General features: G+C 35.9%; 1 protein-coding gene and 1 long non-coding RNA gene across 2 annotated transcripts; both read left to right on the top strand.

Moving 5' to 3' along the window:
* The first annotated feature begins 1,752 nt into the window (after positions 1–1,752).
* Positions 1,753–4,878, top strand: LOC132179989 (uncharacterized). The gene is made up of 3 exons (XR_009439999.1): positions 1,753–2,130; positions 4,246–4,388; positions 4,586–4,878. It is a non-coding gene; the product is annotated as an uncharacterized LOC132179989 (long non-coding RNA).
* Positions 4,879–10,091: 5,213 nt separating this feature from the next.
* LOC132179196 (uncharacterized) lies at positions 10,092–12,797 on the top strand. Its single transcript, XM_059591861.1, has 2 exons — positions 10,092–11,001; positions 12,142–12,797. Exons 1-2 carry the CDS (start codon positions 10,203–10,205, stop codon positions 12,480–12,482), a joined length of 1,140 nt encoding a protein of 379 aa, XP_059447844.1. The 5' UTR covers positions 10,092–10,202; the 3' UTR covers positions 12,483–12,797.
* The last annotated feature ends 6,828 nt before the right edge of the window (positions 12,798–19,625 follow it).

Below are 19,625 nucleotides of genomic sequence, written 5' to 3'. Positions count from 1 at the left end.
AATACCCTAGTTTCACTTTTTGACCTTGTTCTTCATATCGGTCCTCTCCCCTGGACCTTTCCGTACTTATAGTGTACATTTTATTTGTTTGCCTTAATTTTTAATGTTCATAAATTCCTATTTTATTCTTGGACATTACCTTAATGGTTGAAAAAACATAAGAGGGTGACTAGTTAAGACTCAAGAAACTAAGATGTAGTTTAACCATTCAATTTGCTGCATACCACCTCCGTCTCCAAAATTCCTATGACCTATTGATTGTGCCAAGTTACACAATGTCCGGTAATGATCGTACGATCAATAGAGTTTGTTGGACTAAATCCATGCTCACCAAACTACAATTTCCCTTCCTTCCCCATCATAGACTTGGTTCATAATTAAAGAAATGCCAATTGAAAGCTTTAAATAAGCCATGGACAGGTTGATTCTTGCAAGAAATTTCTGTTTTGATGCAAGCCATTTGAATCTTTGCATCCTCTAAATTACATTTTGCAGTTGTACTAGTACAATTTTGACTTCTTCAAGGAAGAAGATGGTTTCCATTGGCTGCATTGAGAAGTGAGCTTGCATTTCGCTGTGCCCTTTTTTTCGGAATAAAAAGCCTTAAAATAGGATAATTGTGGACTCGCTAGAAGTCCAACTCGTGTAAGGTCCTTCTTTTAGTTTGACCTTATTAGATCATTTATCATAACTATAGGCCCATTACTGGCCCATTACTGTATAGTTGTTGAGTGAAGAACGCTTAGGCCTACTGAGGTTGTCGAACTAGCCCGTGTAGAGAATATCAATCATGGGTTGGAAGGTTAACTTTTAGCCACATTCCTTTGTGGGTCATGGCCAAATATGATATGGGCAATAATTAAGCCCAATAAAATACAAGGATTGTTGACGGAGCTCTTGTAGAATTTCTTTTGTTTTTAATGAAATGTTTGGCTCAAATTCATGGTTTTCTTTGACTTGGCATTTGAAAAATATTTGCCCTCAAAAGACCTCCGTCTCTTGTTTTTTTTGGGCGAAAGAGGGGACCACGATGCCTGCATCCAAGAATGTGTTTGTGGAGAATAGAGATCGACTAAAAGAAATTACATGGATAACACACCACCACACACAAAATCAATCAAAAAAGATGTCTTTTTCAAAGCATTTACAAATCTTTCGTACATTTCAACTACATTTTAACTAAAAGGAACCACAATTATATATATATAAAGTGGGAATGGCTAACTTTTCTTTTGCACTTTAAATTTACTATTTTATCCTTACTCTTTGTTTAGTATGATTTAATTAGATCAGGTTATTTTTGTCTGTTGACATTTCTTTAGATTGTGAAATTACTAATTTGCCCTTCCTGAATTTAATCAATTTAAAAAGTTGTCTAGATATTTTTGTCTTTTGTTTAAATTTACTATTTTATCCTTACTCTTTGTTCATCATGATTTAATTAGATAAGGTTATTTTTGTCTTTTGACATTTATTTAGATTGTGAAACTACTAATTTGCTCTTCTGAATTTAAAAAGTTGTCTGGATATTTGTCTTTTATATTTAAATTAACATTTTGTCCTTTGAGTAGGTAAAGAGCCAAACTTTGTGAGAGAGATTTTTTGGTCTTTTATGAAGGAAGCTTCAAGAATGGGCGAGATTCAGATTTAGAAGGAATTAATGGCGATTCAGAAGGAATGAGCAAGAAAGAAGAGAGATTTTTATTTTTTTATTTATTTTTATTTTTTGTCCAGTTGCAGAAGTGTGCAGAAGTCAAAAACAACATCTACCTAAACTGATTTTGTATTCATAGAAGGAATGGAGGAGAAATGAGTAAAAAAAAAAAATCTATGTGGAACGATTTGGATTCATAGAAGAAATGGAGGAGAAAATGCGGAGCAATTTTTTTTTTATTTCTTGTCAACCTCTTTGTTGCTACAAAGAAAGAGTACAAGAGTAGAAAAGAAAATCTGCCCTGAAATCCATCAATTTACTCCCACTTCCCCTCCTATTTCTTTGTTAATTTCTTCCTCTCTTTGTCCAGAACAGAGAGAAAGATTAAGAGAGACGAGCGGATAGTGAGATGCTGAGATAGAGGGAGAAGCTGAGAAACAAACTAAAATAGCTATTGCTGGATACTGCTTCCTCAGGTCAGTGATTGGGTATTGCTATTGCTGGTTTTTTTAGAGAAAGATTAAGAGAGACGAGCAGAGAGTGAGATGCTGAGATAGAAGGAGAAGCTGAGAAGCAAACTAAAATAGCTATTGCTGGATACTGCTTCCTCATATTAGTGATTGAGCATTGCTATTGCTGGTTTTTGTGTTTGTGTGTGGGAAGTTGATTTAGTGGTAAAGTATTGACCTTTGGATGATTGGTCTTATTGTGAATAACGTGCTAATATGTGGTTGGTTTGGATTTTCTGGGATAGGTTTCCTTATGATTTGGCTTATGGGTATTGGTTTGAAATATGTGATTGAAGGTATTCTTTTTTTTTTTTTTTTCTTTTCTTTTTCTAAGCAAATAAAGAAAAAACTGTGGTTTGCTATTTATTCTCGTGGTTTGGTAGCGTAATTGGACAGTGTAATTGGACGAAATTATCGGGCTACAGCTGAACTTGTAATTTTGGTGATTTTGTTAAGAAGAAAAGAGTGGCTTCGGTTATAGGAGAAGAGTATGTTGAGAAGGTAATAAAGATTTGTTATTGTTTATTGTTGATGAATGTGTAATTTGCATGATGAAGGGTGTGATTGGGTGCCTATGACGCGAGCTTGTTGTAGAGAAATAATTTTCGAAAAAAAATCAAAGAGGAAGAGAAGGAGAAGCTTCAAAAGCAACAAGATTGAGTTTTTATAGAATTTTGTGAAATTTAGTGTCTTTTTTAGTGAGGTTTTTTGTTTGTCTTGTTTGATGGTTAATTTTTTTTGTTCGTTGTATTATACGGAGGAAGAAATTCAATTAAGGCACATTGAGGTTACAATTTTTCATGGAACCTTTCAAACTTTTTCCCATTGTATGGGGGGGGGGTAAGTATTTGTTTTAATATTTTTGAGAGCTTGTTTTCATGACTATATATCAATTCTGGAAACTACTCGTCAACTTTTACTTACATGGACTGGCAAGATTTTTTTCCCCACATACTGCTTAAAGCATTAGCATGTTTCTATTGTTTGGTTGGATTGTATGCTACCTTGTTCTCTCTATCCCAATATTGTGGCAAGTTGATGGATATGATGTTGAAATCTTTTTGTTTTGTGGATCTTTCTAAATATGTGCAACTATAAGTTTTGTGGCTGGAATATGGTCTATGACATCAGATTTTTAGTTCTGAGTTGTGCACACAGAGAGAGAGAGAGAGAAGGGTCTAAATAGTGTGCCTGCCAAATTTTTTTTTAGAGGCTTGTTTGCACATATACACACAAATACACGTAAAAATGGTGCTCCAAGTTTTGTTGTCAGAGAGTTGTGGAAAGGTAGAGAATGCCAATATTATTTGGTAGAGAAGGCGATCTTGTCCGACTACCAAATATAGTTTTCCTAGAATATGATGCTACAAACCTTGCTTATTGTTATTGTCATTTATCTTTAATGTTAACAAAGACTACATTGAAATAGGGGGAAGAAAAAAAGACTGCAATGAAAAATACCTGCTTGAAAATAAAGAGAATCAGAATAGTGACATGCTTTTTGAACATCTAATGTTATGCCTTTGTTATGGTTTGTTTTTATTTATGTTTTCCTTTGTAAATCTAACTTGGTTGCCAATGGTAATTGAGGAGCAGATTGGACACATCCTATTAGAATTGTAGCATTCATTTGCTGCTGGGTTTGGTGCTTAATCTTTTGGTTCATAGTAAGAAACAATTGGAGCTTGGATAAAAGGATGCTGACCGGGTGTCTTGCTATTATATACCTTACAAACAATATCCCTTTTGATTATATAAATAACTTATCCACATACATTCAAGCTAGGACAGATTTGTGTGACTCTGTTAGCAAGTTCCGAAATTTTTTAATTATTCTGATATTGGGTTTGTTATAATGCTAGATTTTGAAGAAGTCGAATGAAGTTTATATTTTTGAAGCGTTGGTTTAATTTGCAATATGATTGCTGATTGACTTATATCTTAATATTTTTCTGATAAGTAATATGTTGAAGATCATCTTAGAATAAGATTTACACTATATGTGTGTTTCTTTTCCTTGGTTCTAGTGGTTAACAAACAGATTGGTGATATGTTGAGATTCCCATTTTTGTTTGTGTGAAGGAAAGTGATTTGCACACGAGAACAACTTGGCATACAAAGTTTGTTGATAAGATTTTGGAGGCAGCGAAACCAATTAGTTTGGAAGTTCCATAGGCAACTGCAAAGTCGGAACAGGCCCTATGCAAGTACTAGCTAACTTGAAGGTACTATTTCAGTTCATTGTTTTTCATAGTCATTGTGTTTGACTCAAATGTAGAGATTTGCTTCGATATGTATTGGTAAGATTGTTACAGGTACAGTGATTGTTTGGTTGCTGATTGGCTATATATCTTTGTATAGTTCTTTTTGGTTAGATTGTATGGTTCCTATTCTAATATATTTTGAATTGTACTACAATCAGGTAGCTTACTAGGGAGATCAATGCACATACGCAGGGAGTGGCAACAAAAATTGAATGCAAGAGAAGAGATTGGCACATGGACTATTAATTTATTTTCCTAAAAATTCAACGAAGACAAATAAATACATTTTTATTATATAGAATATTAATTTATTTTCCTATAATAGCATATTAAGAATACAAACACATGATCTCTTTTGTGGTTACAATATGTGTTTGCCCTTTATAGGAGTTTTTTTTTGTACATCATATCTACTCACTTTTGTAATGTTACTCATGTGCAAGAATTTAAATGTGCACTTGTTTAAGGACTAAATATTGAATTTATGTTATTAATACTTTTTATGGATGATATTTAGATTTCAATGTTAAATATCACATAATGAATTACATATATTATTATTAAACACAAGGAATCAAGCACATGCCTTGCACGTGCCATCCCACTAGTATATATATATATTTGAAAAATGCATACCATAACCCATATAAATGTGTTATGTTTTACCTGGTCCTCAAGAGATAGATCAATTGATTAGGGACCACGTCTTATAAACTGGAGGTCTCTAGTTCGAATCATCATCCCCTCTCTTATGTGGACATGTCAAAAAAAAAAAAAAGGAGAAGAAGAACAACTAGGACATATGATGGACAAGCTAACATGCGCAATTCAAACCAAGACAAATTTAAACGACAACCCACTACTCTCCAAAGAAAAAATTCTTAAAATACCCCTCATTTTTTTTTTTAGAAAAAAAAAATGCAAGGATTTTGGCGTTAGTGAGGATTAAAAGAAATTTGCAAAAATACCCGAAATCTTTGAATTTTATTTTTTAACATTTTCTTTTAAAAAAACATGGATATTTTGAAAATTTGACAAGATTTAATGGAAAATCCTAACGGAGGAGTGGAATTGGAAAAAGATTGATACACTGAACTGGCAGTTTTTAAAGTTTAGGGGTATGATTACAAAAGTGATGAAAGATCAAGGATACTAAGTTAAGTTTTTCGTTTTTTTTTTTTTAGGGGAAACTTCAGAAACCCTCCTAGATTTCGACACGTTTTGAAATTATCTCTTTGAAGTTCAAAAAATGTTAACTAAGCATATCAAACTTTAATTTTCTTTTAATTACCTCATTCTGTTAAGAATTTTTGCTAAATTTTGTCAAAATTCTCAAAATACCCATATTTTTTTTTTATATAAAAAATAAATATAAAAAATTGTAAAGCATATTTTTTTTTGCAACATATGATAACTAAGCATATTTTTTTTTTGCAAATTACCCATATGATAACTAAGCATATTTTTTTTTTATAAAAAATTTGCAACATCTTTGCAATATTTTTGTACTTTTCTATTAAAAAAAAACAAGGTGTATTTTTGGAATTTTGACATTTAACGGAAAATTCTAATGGAAAGGGGTAATTGAAAGTTGAAAGTTCGATACCCTCAATTGAAAGTTTTTTTTGAAATTTGAGGGGTTGTGTCAAAATGAATGAAAGTTCAGAAGGATTTTATGAAGTTTCATTTTTTTTCTTTCTTTAATATAAGTACATCAAACAAGAATTACAACCAAGAACAACAAAAGAATGTTGCGCAACCCAACACTAAGTCACAGACCAATCAATGTAAACATAAATTAAAATGAAATTCATCATATATATGAACCCAAAGACCTTTCAACCCTACTCAAACTGTTAGAGCAAGGAATGTAGATAGTGGCATGAACCTCAAGATACCCTTCAACCCTACCCAAATACTTGTTGGGTAACAACATACATGTAGAAATAGAGGGAAAGACAAAAATTTAAAAATAAAAAGGTAACCGGAAAATAAAAAATAGTTAAAAAACCCAAAAAAGAGTGAGGTGGAGGAAGGCTATCCAGCGTGAGTGCATCACATGCCCAAGCGTAATATCCAGGTGTAGGCGCATTAGATCTGCATGTAGGTGCACGAGAACCATGTGTCGACGCATGGATGTTGGATAGTGATGAGGCCAAGGGATACAAAAAGGTGGGACGCAAGAGAGAGTGGTAGAGTGACTCGTTGCAAGTTGGGTTTAGCTAGCTGAGGAAGGTAGATTGGGCTTTGAAAAATCTAATCTAAGAACCTTGACAGATCTAGCAAGTGACGTTGTGGAGAAGAGGGATGGCGAGGCGGATGATGTAATACAACGATAAAACACCAAGTTTTAAAAGGCTAATAATTTACTACAAAGCGACTAATATTTTCTTAAAGCAAGATTTTATAACCCATGGCCTAAACCCCTTATGAGTAGCCCAACCCATGAGCCCTTTTAAGCAAAACCCAAGAAACCCACTCCCTGACCAAACGTACGCCTGAATCATTTTATCCATTGTGCAATAGTAAACGAACGTTCGCCTCTATAGTACCTGAATGTTCGCTAAAAATTCTGAAAAGTAATTTTAACATATTCTCCACTTTTTTCAAAAGAAAACACGCCCTTAGCCCCTATATAAACCCTTACCTTCGACCCTCAGCCCTTCGTCACACCAAGAAACCCTAACCCTAGAGTGAGGAGTGATTATGAAGGAGAAGGAGGAAGTCTTGGTGGAGTTTTGCCATCATCACGGTAATTTCTTAACCATTCCCTTGCCTTCATGTTGTTATTACTGCTTTTTTAGTATTACAAGTTTTAAAGACGCCTTAACAAATTCTTGTACCCATTTTCTTACAAAACCAAAAATTATTTTGAAAAGCTTTAAATTCGCCTTTGATTTCTTTAAAGTTTACATGCTAGCATGTTTTGTATTGTGCATATGTCCATTAGGGGCCTAGGATGAGATTTACCACACTTTAGAAGCATAAGACCATGTTTCGCGCTTTTGGCCGAGAGTTTCCACTCTTTAGCCGAATGTACACCCATGAGGTTGAGCGTTCGGCCAAAGAGCAGGATGTACGCCCAACGACCCAAATATGTAAGTTTAAGGTTTCGACGACCCCCTTTTGTTAGATAGAACTTATTGTGTCACTTAGTGTGTCCTCTAGTATTGTATATAACGGTGTGTCGCATTTCATTATAGTAGAGATTTGTGATGTCGGAGGACTCAAGCGAGCACACGAGGTAAGTAACCACTTACGACCGTTTTCCTTAAAACCATGTGATATGTCAACTCACTGAGAACGCATATGATATGAGCATCCCTGCGTTTTTGTATAACTTGGTAATTGTCTTAATAACTGGTTAATAAGATGCATCGTATGATATGGTACACCGGTACATGCGCTATAATGGCCATGGGCTTACTATATAAACTTGATTCTATGATCAAACGTGTGTATGAATGTGATATAAGGGCATTGAATCTAATGGTTATTTCGTGACTGATGCAATCTTAATTGGCAAGTTACTACAAGACGTACATCATTAATAGTGTGGACCGCCCGAGGTCGGATTCGGTCGGGTTACTAGTGTTATGGACGGTTGCGTACAATGGTTGGGCATCGGTATTGTATTACAGGTCTCTCGGGACAGCGCCAACCTTGCTAAGAATGTGTAATATTTCGAGTAGACTATATATGGTAGTTATGACGTATTAAAGCAGTAGTTTTCTGCATTAAAACACTTAGGCGATTGTCACTGAAAGTACACCCCTTTCTTTCAACAAAACAATATTTTGTTGGTGTATTAACAGAGACAACTCCTTTGCAAATCTTTGTCAAACTGCACGTTTATTCCTGCTCAATAATAACTAGCTCATGTCGTACCCAATTGTGAGGTTTACTTACTAAGTCTTTAGACTTATGCGGTTATTACATCTTGTAGGAAACCTCTTCCTGGAAAGAAAAGAGGGGCGAGGTTGCTACTACATAGGGTGTCAAAAAATACTGGGAAACTAGGGAGCCAATTCTGATTCCGATGTAAAAAAATAAAAAACCAGAGACCCTGGTTCTGGTCCCGATTTTTGGCACCTCGTAAAAACCGGGAAACCAGAATCGGGTGCTATATATATATAAATTAATATATTTTAATAACATATTTTACATCTCTCGATTTTTTTTTTTTTTTTTTTCTGCATATTCTCACTCTTTCCTATTAGTTTCGGCTGCTGCACACTTCACAATCATCCACACACTCACACATTAAGTCTAGGTCTAGGGTTCACACTTGAAGTGAAAAAAAGGCAAATCTCTCTTCTTCTAGCATCTTTTTATACTTTGTTGGCCCTCTCACTTTGGCCTCTCTCATTCTATTTGAGTATTTTCACATTTTCTGAGGAAGAAGTGGTTGATTGAAGGGAGAAATCACAGGCAGAGAAGAATTGCATATCATAATTTTGTGTTCTTCAAAAGAAGTATGTCAGCAACTGCAAAATCAACCCAACTTATAATATGAAGCAGATCTCTTTGGTGTTTATATTTGTTTGGTTGATGAGAAAGTGTAGGAAAAAAATAATTTTATTAAAAAACCGGTTACCCGGTCCAGATAACCGGGTACGAACCAGAACCGGCCAAAACTTGGGAGAACATGTAGAGGAAGGAGTGGGGAAGGAGGAGGAGGGAACAACCGTAAAGTTAACCATAACGTTTCGCTCCTCCTCAAGCAGTACTATCGGTAGCTTGCAGAGAATTTTTTTCGCAGAAGAAAGGAAAGGCTATATAGACAGGATTTACCTACATGAACTGTGCCTTTGATGATGTGGGAAACATTTTAGTTTGTCATTTAACTGAATGTCGCGTTAGACCAACGATACCCTTATTTGTTGCCATGTCAACAATTTCAGTTGATATTTGGATGCGAAAAGAGACAGAGGCCTCACATTTTAAAAGTATAAAAACATAGGCATTAAAGCACCAAATTAAAAACTGAAATCTCAATCGCAAAATTGGTTACATTTTTATCACACAACTATCTCACACAACAATCTCATAACGTTGATTGGACAATTTCACTAAACTTAAAATTTTATTTTATTTTATTTTTTAAGGTAAAGTTCACTTAATTCCCTCAAACTACTATCCTAATGATAATATACCTCTCAAATTATCAATTACGATAATTTATCCTTCAAATTACCAAAACAATAATAATGTACCTCCAATGCTAGCAAAATGATGAAATTACCACTCTTAAATTTTCAATAAGATAAAAATACTCTTAAAATTTGACCCAAAAAAAAAAAAAACAAATTAGTATTTTTGTTTTTATTTTAGTAAGAGTAATTTCGTTATTTTGTTAAAATTGGGGATACATTGTCATTGTTTTGGTAGTTTAGGGGTAAATTGTTGCATAGTTTGAAGGGTAAATTGTCATTGGGATGGATCGGGTAGTAGTTTGAGGGGGTTGAGTTAATTTTACCCTATTTTTTAACAATAATAGATAAAAATAAAAAATAAAAATAAAAAACAGAGCCAAGAATTATCTTAGGACAGCTGTAGCCTGTAGACACCAACCAAACAACTTTTCACCCTATGTATGTCTTTCAAGTAATAACTATTTTGCGGTCCAAAACAACATCATTTACCAACACACCCCACATTTTCTCCAATCGCTTTAAAAACTTCTCCACCTAAAGCCCACATCAAAAAAGTTAGCAAAGAGTCAAAGAATAAAAATCATTAAAAAAAAAAACTAAAAACAAAAATCCAAATCGCATGGGCATGATGGAAGGCTCTCCGACAACCATAGCTCCCCTGCTCCTCCGAAACCTATTAACCTCTATGTTCATCTACGCCGACAAATCCCTAGTAAACTTGGCCGAAAAATACAAACTTCTTGAAGTAATTCGGTATACCCTAATCGCTTCCTTCCTTTTCCTTCTACGTGTGCTTCCTTCTTTCTTTCCTTCCCTCAATCCTAATCTCGAAAACCATTTTAAACCCACCAAGAAAGCCGATAATTACGTCCCTGCATGCGGTGGCGGTGATTCCGGTATCGGTCGAGCGCTTTCGCAGCTTTTGGCTATAGTTAATGACATCCCGGTTAGCTCTAGGAAGTATGAAGTTGTTCGATCTTTGGCGGAGAGGCTCATTGACGAGAACAACAGGGAGGGTGTAGAGGCCTTGCGTGAGGTCAACCGTACGGCTCTTTCGTCGGCTTTTGCAACAACTCTTAGCCAGCTTGAAGCCGCTGCGGTGGACCGAGGCCAGGACGGAGGTGGGGAAGCCGGGTCGGGGTCCGGAACGGTGGAGTTTCGGTTGAGCCGGGTTGTAAGGGCGGTTCGGTCACTTGGGAATGCGAGGAGGAGTCGGGTTGGGAGCGGAGGGGGCGAGATGAGCCGGTCGGAGAGTTCGGCTGAGAAGCTGGCGGCTGAGCTTCTGTGGCTGGCTCAGAAGTTGGCTGCTTGTGGGGGCGCCGAAGAAGCTCTTAAAAGGTGGGCAGCTTCGGCTAATTTGGCTAGGCTGTCTCTGTGGGCTGAGCCGCGGTTGCAAGGTTTCCTCGTCAAGATCTCAGGTATTCTCCTATACAATTTCAACAATTTGGTCTTGACTGTCGAAGAAACGCTCGTCGTTTTGTTCTCTTCTTGTTATCTTTTTGTTTGGTGTGATGAAAGAACAGGTATATATTCTCTTATAGATTATAGGCAAATTGATAGTTGCGTTTTGGTAAATTAAATTATAGGAAAGAGATACAATTTTAGCATGTAAGTTTAAATATTACTGTAGAAGGAAAAAAAAAAAAAAAAACTAAATATACAGCACTAATTATTGAGAACTTGAAAAAGTGAGAAAGAAGAAGCAGTCCCACCAATGGTTGAAACTATATATATATATATATATGTTGGATCATAGCTAGAGAAATAGAGAATATGCTTCTCGGAGAGGAATTGCATATTCTTATTGCAAGCTTAGTAGACCATCTTTATTTGACTTTTGAGGTAGAGAATTCGGCTGTAGAACATTGAATATTGTACCACATATAGGGTGTACGTACCGTGTACGCATTCTAATACTTATCACATAAAGCCATTCTAAATTATTAGAACTGCTATTTGTTATTTTTTTTCTTTTTTATTTTTGTCATATAATTTCTTACCACCACATTCTGCGGCCGACATGTGTGATGACCTTCTTTATTAACATTGACCAGATAACATCCCCTTTCTGTTTTGTTAATACCAATCATTTATCATTATTCAATGATGTAATACTATGCCCATAAATAATATCAAGACATTTTAATTAAGCCCATAGGTTATCCCTTCAAGACTTGGTCACAAAGCTGCAACCAATTTGATCCTATATTTGACAAGTTGTGTCTGATTCTATATTCAACGTATTGGTGGTTCTAATACCAAATGATACAAACCTTAGATATAATTCATCAATAAAAACTAGTTTATAAAAGGAGTTTGCCCAATAACTTATATCCATATAGTTGGAATTGCATTTAAGCCATGTATGACACTAATTAGGATGGTAACATCATTGATGGATTCCAAACATATATATTTATCTGTTTTTTTTTTTTTTTTTTTTTTTTTTTAAATAAAAAGTTCTTTGTTTGGGGAGATAGACAGCTTTTCAATTTGTTCTTCTCTCTTTGCTTTCCTTAGATCTTAAACAAATTACTAAGTTATCTACTTAATTGCAGCATTCTTCTTCAAGCAAGCCAAAGATATAGTTCTGGACGAAACTGAAGAAAGCAAGGAGCAACAAAGGCACACAAAGGTGAAGATGCTGATTTCATGGCTGCCATTGCTTTGTAGAGCAAGCAATGGCACAGATGTACCAGTCCTGAGCATCAGCGAACGAGCTGAGCTGGAGAGTGTATTGGAGGAGACCATAGAGTTGCTGGAACAGGAAGAGCAGGAACAGGTCTTGTCTCTCTGGCTCCACCACTTCACACATTGCCCATCCTCCGACTGGCCCAACCTCCACGCCTCCTATGCTCGCTGGTGCAATGCTTCTCGCAGGCTCTTGATCCTCCAATGAGTCAACGACAAACAATTGCTTACGAATTGGGTTGGGGAAATTTTCTTTCAATATATGATCAGAAATTTGCTTATCGTATATTTAAAGTGCACATGTTACTTTTAGAATTCCTCCAATCCAATCTGTAAGAAATTTTTGTCTGGTTTGTCTTCTTTTAGTTAGTAAAAATTGAATTCAGCTAGCTGCACTTAAGACTAGGTCCAGGATTATGTGTTTAGAAGGGTGTATGTATATCTACCTACAAACAAATGTGCATATATATTGTTTTACAAGTAATTTTATTCCAGAGTAATAAAATTTAAAACAAAGGTCAAAACAAAGGGCAATACAAATGTTAGGTTACCTAATTCCTATTCTGCTCTTTTAAACTGAATTAAGACAAAATCAGACCGAGGATTGATTCAAAACTCTTGCTTTCATATTAATTCTATGAAACTAACAAAAACTCTTAGATGATTTAGAGAAAACATAATTTTACCATCATTTTGCCTGTTTGTTTCGGCGTAAAATATTTTATTGAAAAAAGTTTTTCTTATTTTTGAATGATTGGCGTGGCATAAAATATTGGTCAATCTGAAAATATTTTCAATTGACCAAGAAAAATAACCTTCACGAGCCGTAAAATGGTTTATATGCTTCGCATTTGCATAAACCAATTTATTTTGCTTTCCCACACCACGGAGCAAACAATTAAGAGAGGATTCCTTATTAGGCTTACCTACACGATAGACATCAGACAGTTTTCTCTAAATTCAGAGCTCTCTAATGGGCTTTAGATACATTAGAAGGATCAAAGAAATTTGAAACTGTTTCCCCCTACCGCCAATGTACCTTGATATAACCTGATCGTTTGACTCTATAAGGTCAATGCATGCCACTAATCTATAGATTCCTCGCCTGAAATTTTGAAGCTTCTATTACATCGATCACATATAATTATGGGTTAAGAATGTTCTTCAACAATTTCTCCTAATTGTTGACCTTTGACTTCTTTGGTAAACTTGGTAGCCACCCAAGAAACTCGCCTATCATTAATTAGGGACTTCCTTGAAATTTAATATTTCCTCTACGACACGATCCAATCCAAGAATTCTTTGGTTTGCAAACCACATTGGAATTTCGATATGTCAAGTTTGAACCCCGTCTCCCATCTAGTGTTATTAGGCACCAAGGGACACTCCTTCCTCATTCCATGCTCTGGAAACTGGTTAATTAGCTCTTGTTCAATGCTATGCTTGTTATGCTTGTCTGCAAAATGCAGATTTGGTTGAAGGCGACGCCTATTATTAGCAAACGGCCATGGTGGTGAAATATTCAGCTAGTCTATTTGCTGCAAACATGTTGAGTCTATTGCTCATTTCGTTTATACACAACTCTTATGTTGTATATCTTCCTTCACATGCTTCTTTATGTGCCATGGTAGGAAACTAGTTTGGCTCTTGTACCCATTGATATAATGTGATGCAGTGGGAAGTAAAAAATGCAAAAACAATAACTCATAACCCTTTTATAAATCCTAGAAAACTATTAAATTATAGGAAAATTGAAGAAAAACTCTCTGTAAAGTATTCATATTGATAAATTAAGAAAATAACATGAACTAGCGGCCATGCCATCCTTATTGTACTTGGATAGGAGTTAGGGTTGGAACCTTGAAAGGAAAATTACAAAACTAGTCTTCATTAGAAGATCAAAAACTCACTTGAGCTTTGAGCGAGCCAATTATCACAAATACACTTGAGCGAAAGTGTAACACCTCGAAAATTGGACTGAACCATTTTGATAGGGTTACTGGCAATTCCTCCAATTCAGTTAACTAGTAACTAAATGAAGGGATCACCCATCTAATATACTTAGAGTAAATATAAGCGGAAGGTGAAAGTGACACATTTGAGATATCTAACAATTATGAAGTATGCGAGTATTACCATCAATTATAGACTTGGAGCTTCTAACCACAATAGTCATTCTAATCAAGCCTAGTATTGCAAAACAGACTTCTGGCTTCTTCCTTTTTAAAACATCTTCTTAAAATAGATAACCTGATAAGACACGAATACTATGTAAGTCTAAGGCTTACTAAGTAAATCTCACAATTGAGTATGAAATGAACTCCTGTTATATATAGAGGTAAACGTGTGATTTTGACAAACATATTAGGTGTTGCCTCTATTACTACACCATAAAAGCATAGTTTGGTTTTTAAGTAGTGTAGGCGTAATCCTAGCGACAATCGCCTGTAAGTTTTAATGCAAAAAATTAATGTTGTATTTAGGTCATAACTATTAAGCATGGTCTACCCAAGATATTATCCACTTTCAACAGAGTTGGCGCTGTCCCGAGGGACCTGTAATACAATACTAGTGCCCTAGATATTGCATGCTACTGTCCATAACACTAGCAACTCGACCAATTCTGATCTCAGGTGGCCTACACTACTAATGATGTACATCCTGTAGTGACCCGCTTGCGCTGGTCACAAACAACCATTGCATCCAAGGCCCACACTCACACACACACACACACACACACACAACCCTTGCATCCAATGCCCACACACAGACAACCATTTCATCCAAGGCCCACACACACACACACACACACACACACCAGTTACATTAAAAGTAATTATGCTCATAACATACGGTGCTGAGTCAGCTAACATATCACATGTTTTTATGGAAAGCAGTCGTAAGTGTTCACTTTCCTCGTATCCGTGCTCAAATCCTCAGACATCTCAAGTTCTTGCTATAATGAACATAGTTTATCGTTACACTCTGTACTAGAGAACCTATTATGAACACATAGGGTCCTAACAGAGAGGTCAAATTGGCTAGAAGGTCATAAAACCGTAATTTCATTCATTATGGATATGACACAAATGTTTTGGCTTATGATTGAACGTTCGGTCAGAATGTTAGAATGCATGCAAAGCTCCTATATTCAAGTCATAACCTAACAAATCTCACTCTAGGCTCTTAATAGGTTCATAAAAACATAGTAAGGCATAGCAACATGCAAGCTTATGAAAACAAGAGGTGTTTTAAACATTTTGAAAACCTTTTTGCTTTTTAAGGAGAATCATAGAACAAGCCTATCATGGTACTTGAAAACCTTGCAAGTAGCATGAAAATCATACTAACAACATGAAAACAACTTAGTACAAAGGGGCTTACCTTAATGAGGGCAAAGCAACCTCAAAATCTCCTTCTCTCTTCTCTAGAATCTATCTCTCTCTTCTAGGTTTAGGGTTAGTGGGATGTGGGAGTGAGGTATGGAGGCTGGAGGGCGGAAGTGGAGGTATTTATAGGGAAGAGGGGGTGTTGCACGATGGACAAGGAGGAGAATGTGTTAAAATTGCATTTTAGACTGTCATCGAACGTTCATTTTTATGCTCGGACGTTCTGTGTACTATTACCCAATGGTTTAAGTGTTGCAGGTTGAACGTTCGGTGTGGTCTTGCCTCGAACATTCTTGCTAGGGGTTAAGGTCAAACGTTCAGTGGTCCCCCATCAAATGTTCGGCTAGAAGCTAAAAGTTGGATTTTTGGTTGTTTTTCAAATAAAACGGGTTTTAAAGCAATTGTAAGTAACGGTTGTATTATGAAAGTGTTTAATGAAAAATGTTTGTTTTTCCAAATGATTGTATTTTAGGGCATCAAAGAAGGTTACATGTAGCATCGAGTGAACCCTTCGTCCTTTGCTTCCATTGTTTCTTAGCATTCGGCTCAAATAAACATTGAGCATGACTCAAGCGAACTGTCAGGCTTTCTACCATAGTAGTTTCGCTTAAGCGGCCATCAAGTGGGAATCAAGTGAACTCTCGGGTAGTTAATAAATTGCCAGTACCTCCTATTAGAGCATTCTTCCTCAGCTAAAATTTCTCAATAATGTTATGGGCTATCTGGTCTACGTCAAGAACCAAACTTATCATGTTAGTGAATTCTATCAATTTCACTTGATGAAGTAATAAGGTAACACTCATTCCTAAAGCCTAACTTGGTAAGGAAAGATAAATTTAATCACTTTATGATCATTTTATTATTTACTCTCACGTTTTGGTTGTAACTCTTTGTAATTAGTAAGATACAATACTTGGAAACTTTTAGGAGAAACTTCATTTAACCTCCATTAATTTTCATCATTTTTGCAATCACCCCCACTCTAACTAATGAGCTTTTTGGTACACTCTTAGTCAGTGAGTCTCCATATACAACACCCTCAAAATTGAACCGATTCATTTGACCCATCTTGGAAGGGGTACTAGCAATACCTTTGTTGATAAAAAATCTACCTAAATTAATAGGTAAATATTTGTACGTTTTACCTGCAAGTGCACAAGGTCAACATAGTAGTATATGGTGCAAGTACAGGATCATTCCCACGAGGATTGCTGAATTTCCGTTTAAAAATAATTCCCTTAAGTAAATTAGAGATTGAGTTGATAATAATAAAAAGAGTAGAGCTTTGATATCCACCACTAATTATATTCAATTAATATAATAATATGCCAATGCTTTGATCATGTTATGCATATCTAATGTTTGCCAACCTAAGGGCATGGATGTATACTCCTTAAGCTATGGATTTTCCTAAGCAACGAGTTAGGCATGGGTGTATACTCTAACTCTTTTATTTCCTAAAGGATTTAGCATGGTATATACTAAGTTGTTCTTTAGAAAAGCATATGTTCTATGGAAATCGACAAACACACGAGGCCTAGGGCATGGGTGTATACTCCCGGTTCCCCATGTTGATTAACCCAAGAATCGCGGTGTGGATTCTTTTGTTACTTAAGTTAAACCCAAGACTCGGTCATCCAAATTGATCTAACTAACTAGTCCATACCACATGCACATGTTGATCAAGCACACACATGTGAGGAATTCATGCAAGCAGGTATTAATCAAGTTAAATAGCACAACAAGATCATCACAAGGCGCCAATATTGAAATAATAATTTAACATAACTAGGGTTTCAATCTAGCCCTGCTAAGTAAATTAGCTAGACATAAATTTGATGTTAAACATCTTCATAAAATAAAAGAAAAAGAAAAGAAAAGAGTAAACCCGAGACTTGAACTTGAAGAGCTCCTATTCTTCTCCTTCCCAAGTCCCCCAATTCTAGAGACTTAAGGGTCTATTTATAGGCTCTAAAAGTCCTAGACAAAGTAGTAAACTTAGGGATTTCGTAGGGTTTTGAGACCTATTACAAATTGGAATTGGAAAACCCTAATATGGAAATACTATCAATCCAACCGCCACTTGATAAGTCTCCTGCGCACGGGTGCGCTTGATCGCAGCTCGTGTGCGCTCGATCGCATATCTGCGATAGTTCCTTCTTTTAGCATGCGCTCGATCGCTCCTGGCCTAATTGCTGCTATGTCCTCTCGGGTATTGCTCTCGATCGCAAGTACCCTGCGATTGATCGCAGTACCAGGGAGCTCCAATTGTCTTCATTTTCTCTTTTGAGCTCAAATTACCTAGTTTTACTTCTTTTTCTTTCAAAAGCCTGTAAAAGTATAAAAAACACAAAAAAGAATTAAAATTGCCTAATTAAGTAAAATGAAAGGAATAAAACATGCAAGTTAAGGGCTGAAAATATGAATATTTTAGCACTTATCAGCCTTCAAACCAATTAATTAATAATTGGCTGGTGGTATCTTCAATTAACCAAAACATAGTAAAATATGCGGAAAGCAAAAATCCATGATCTGAAATTTCTATGATCATAATGTAACGCTCCAGAAATTAATTAACTGGTAATTAACTCTATAGTTCGTCTCCCAGCCTTATCCCTCGTGGGGCAAGATTCAGGGACCTTTTCTCCTTGAAAAGAGATGATACTAAATAGCAGAAACAAAAAGATTCTAAAAATATTAATCATTACAACCATAGCATCTACCAAGGATCATCAAAGTAGCTAAAATGCTATACATATCATCATCTTTCCAAGGAATTCATGTTAAACCTTAATATGCAGACATGCATAAAAGCTCTTAAGTCTACAACATAATACATAAGTACTAGTTACCATGAGCACCCGCCTAAGCTTGCAATAAGTCATCAAGCATCTTTTGGGTCGAATCCTCCACAGTAACGGAAGCTTCGTGATATCCATCTCTGCTAAACTATCTATAACAACATAGTTATACATATGGAGAAAAAGAGAAATAATACAAGGGTAAGTCTAACAACTTAGTGATTATAAATGTATATGACATAACCGTCATTAAATAGTGAACTCTGTTGTTCATAAAACACATGAAACATTATGAGATGATAGTTTATCAAGAATGCAGTATAGATATAATATATGCTTATAATCATGAGTAACAATAATAGTTCAACTGTATGCTCTACCCGAGATATTACCCTTTCTTAATAGGGTTGGCGCTGCCCCGAGAGACCAATAATACAACAACATCGGTGCCACGGATATTGTACACTATTGTCCATCTCATTAGTGCCACGATCGAGTCTGACCTCAGGTGGCCCACACCACTAATGATGTCTGCCCTATAGTGACTATCCATTAGGGAATGGCTGCACCTGGTCATGAAACCATTGGATCTAAAGCCCACACACACACACACATTTGACCATAAAGTTAACCTATATAGTAAGTCCATGGCCGTTATCCCGCACGTACCGGTGTACCATGTCATACGATGCAATTAATCTTATCAGTCTTTTACATGCATAGTTTTACAAGTCTCATCATTATCTTGTTAATCAACATACATTTTCACAAAAGAGAGTTCACAGTAGTTCCAAAATGTATTTTATGAGAGTTGCAAAATATGCATGTTTGATATATATAAAATAATCGTGCAATACGGGAAAAGTAACAATAATCATTCATGTGAGTTTGTACTCACCCGGGTCATAAGGCTCCTCCATAAAATTTCCTTGAGGCTCCATAACCTCAAATACTGATAAAAGACATATCATTAGTTCTAAATCCAACTAAAACGAACCTAGAACATGAAACGAAAGGCTATTGGATGATTGGCCAAAGTGGCGTTCCCTAGAACACTTATGACCGTACGTCCGGGTTCATGGCCGTACATCTACCCAGAAGGCTTGTATGTCTGGTATCGTGGCCATACGTTCGCCAAGAAGGTTTAGGTAGAACCTCATT

The sequence above is a fragment of the Corylus avellana genome, chromosome ca4 (genome assembly GCF_901000735.1).
Source record: "Corylus avellana chromosome ca4, CavTom2PMs-1.0".
In the NCBI taxonomy this organism is placed as follows: domain Eukaryota; kingdom Viridiplantae; phylum Streptophyta; class Magnoliopsida; order Fagales; family Betulaceae; genus Corylus; species Corylus avellana.
Note: the sequence above shows the minus strand (reverse complement) of the source record. Positions and strands in the feature narration are given on the sequence as shown.

Excerpts from the sequence above, each read along its gene's own strand:
- LOC132179196 (XM_059591861.1), top strand. The coding sequence starts at position 10,203 with ATGGGCATGATGGAAGGCTCTCCGACAACCATAGCTCCCCTGCTCCTC. Across the intron at positions 11,002-12,141 it reads TTTCCTCGTCAAGATCTCAG|CATTCTTCTTCAAGCAAGCC; the intron begins GTATTCTCCTAT and ends ACTTAATTGCAG.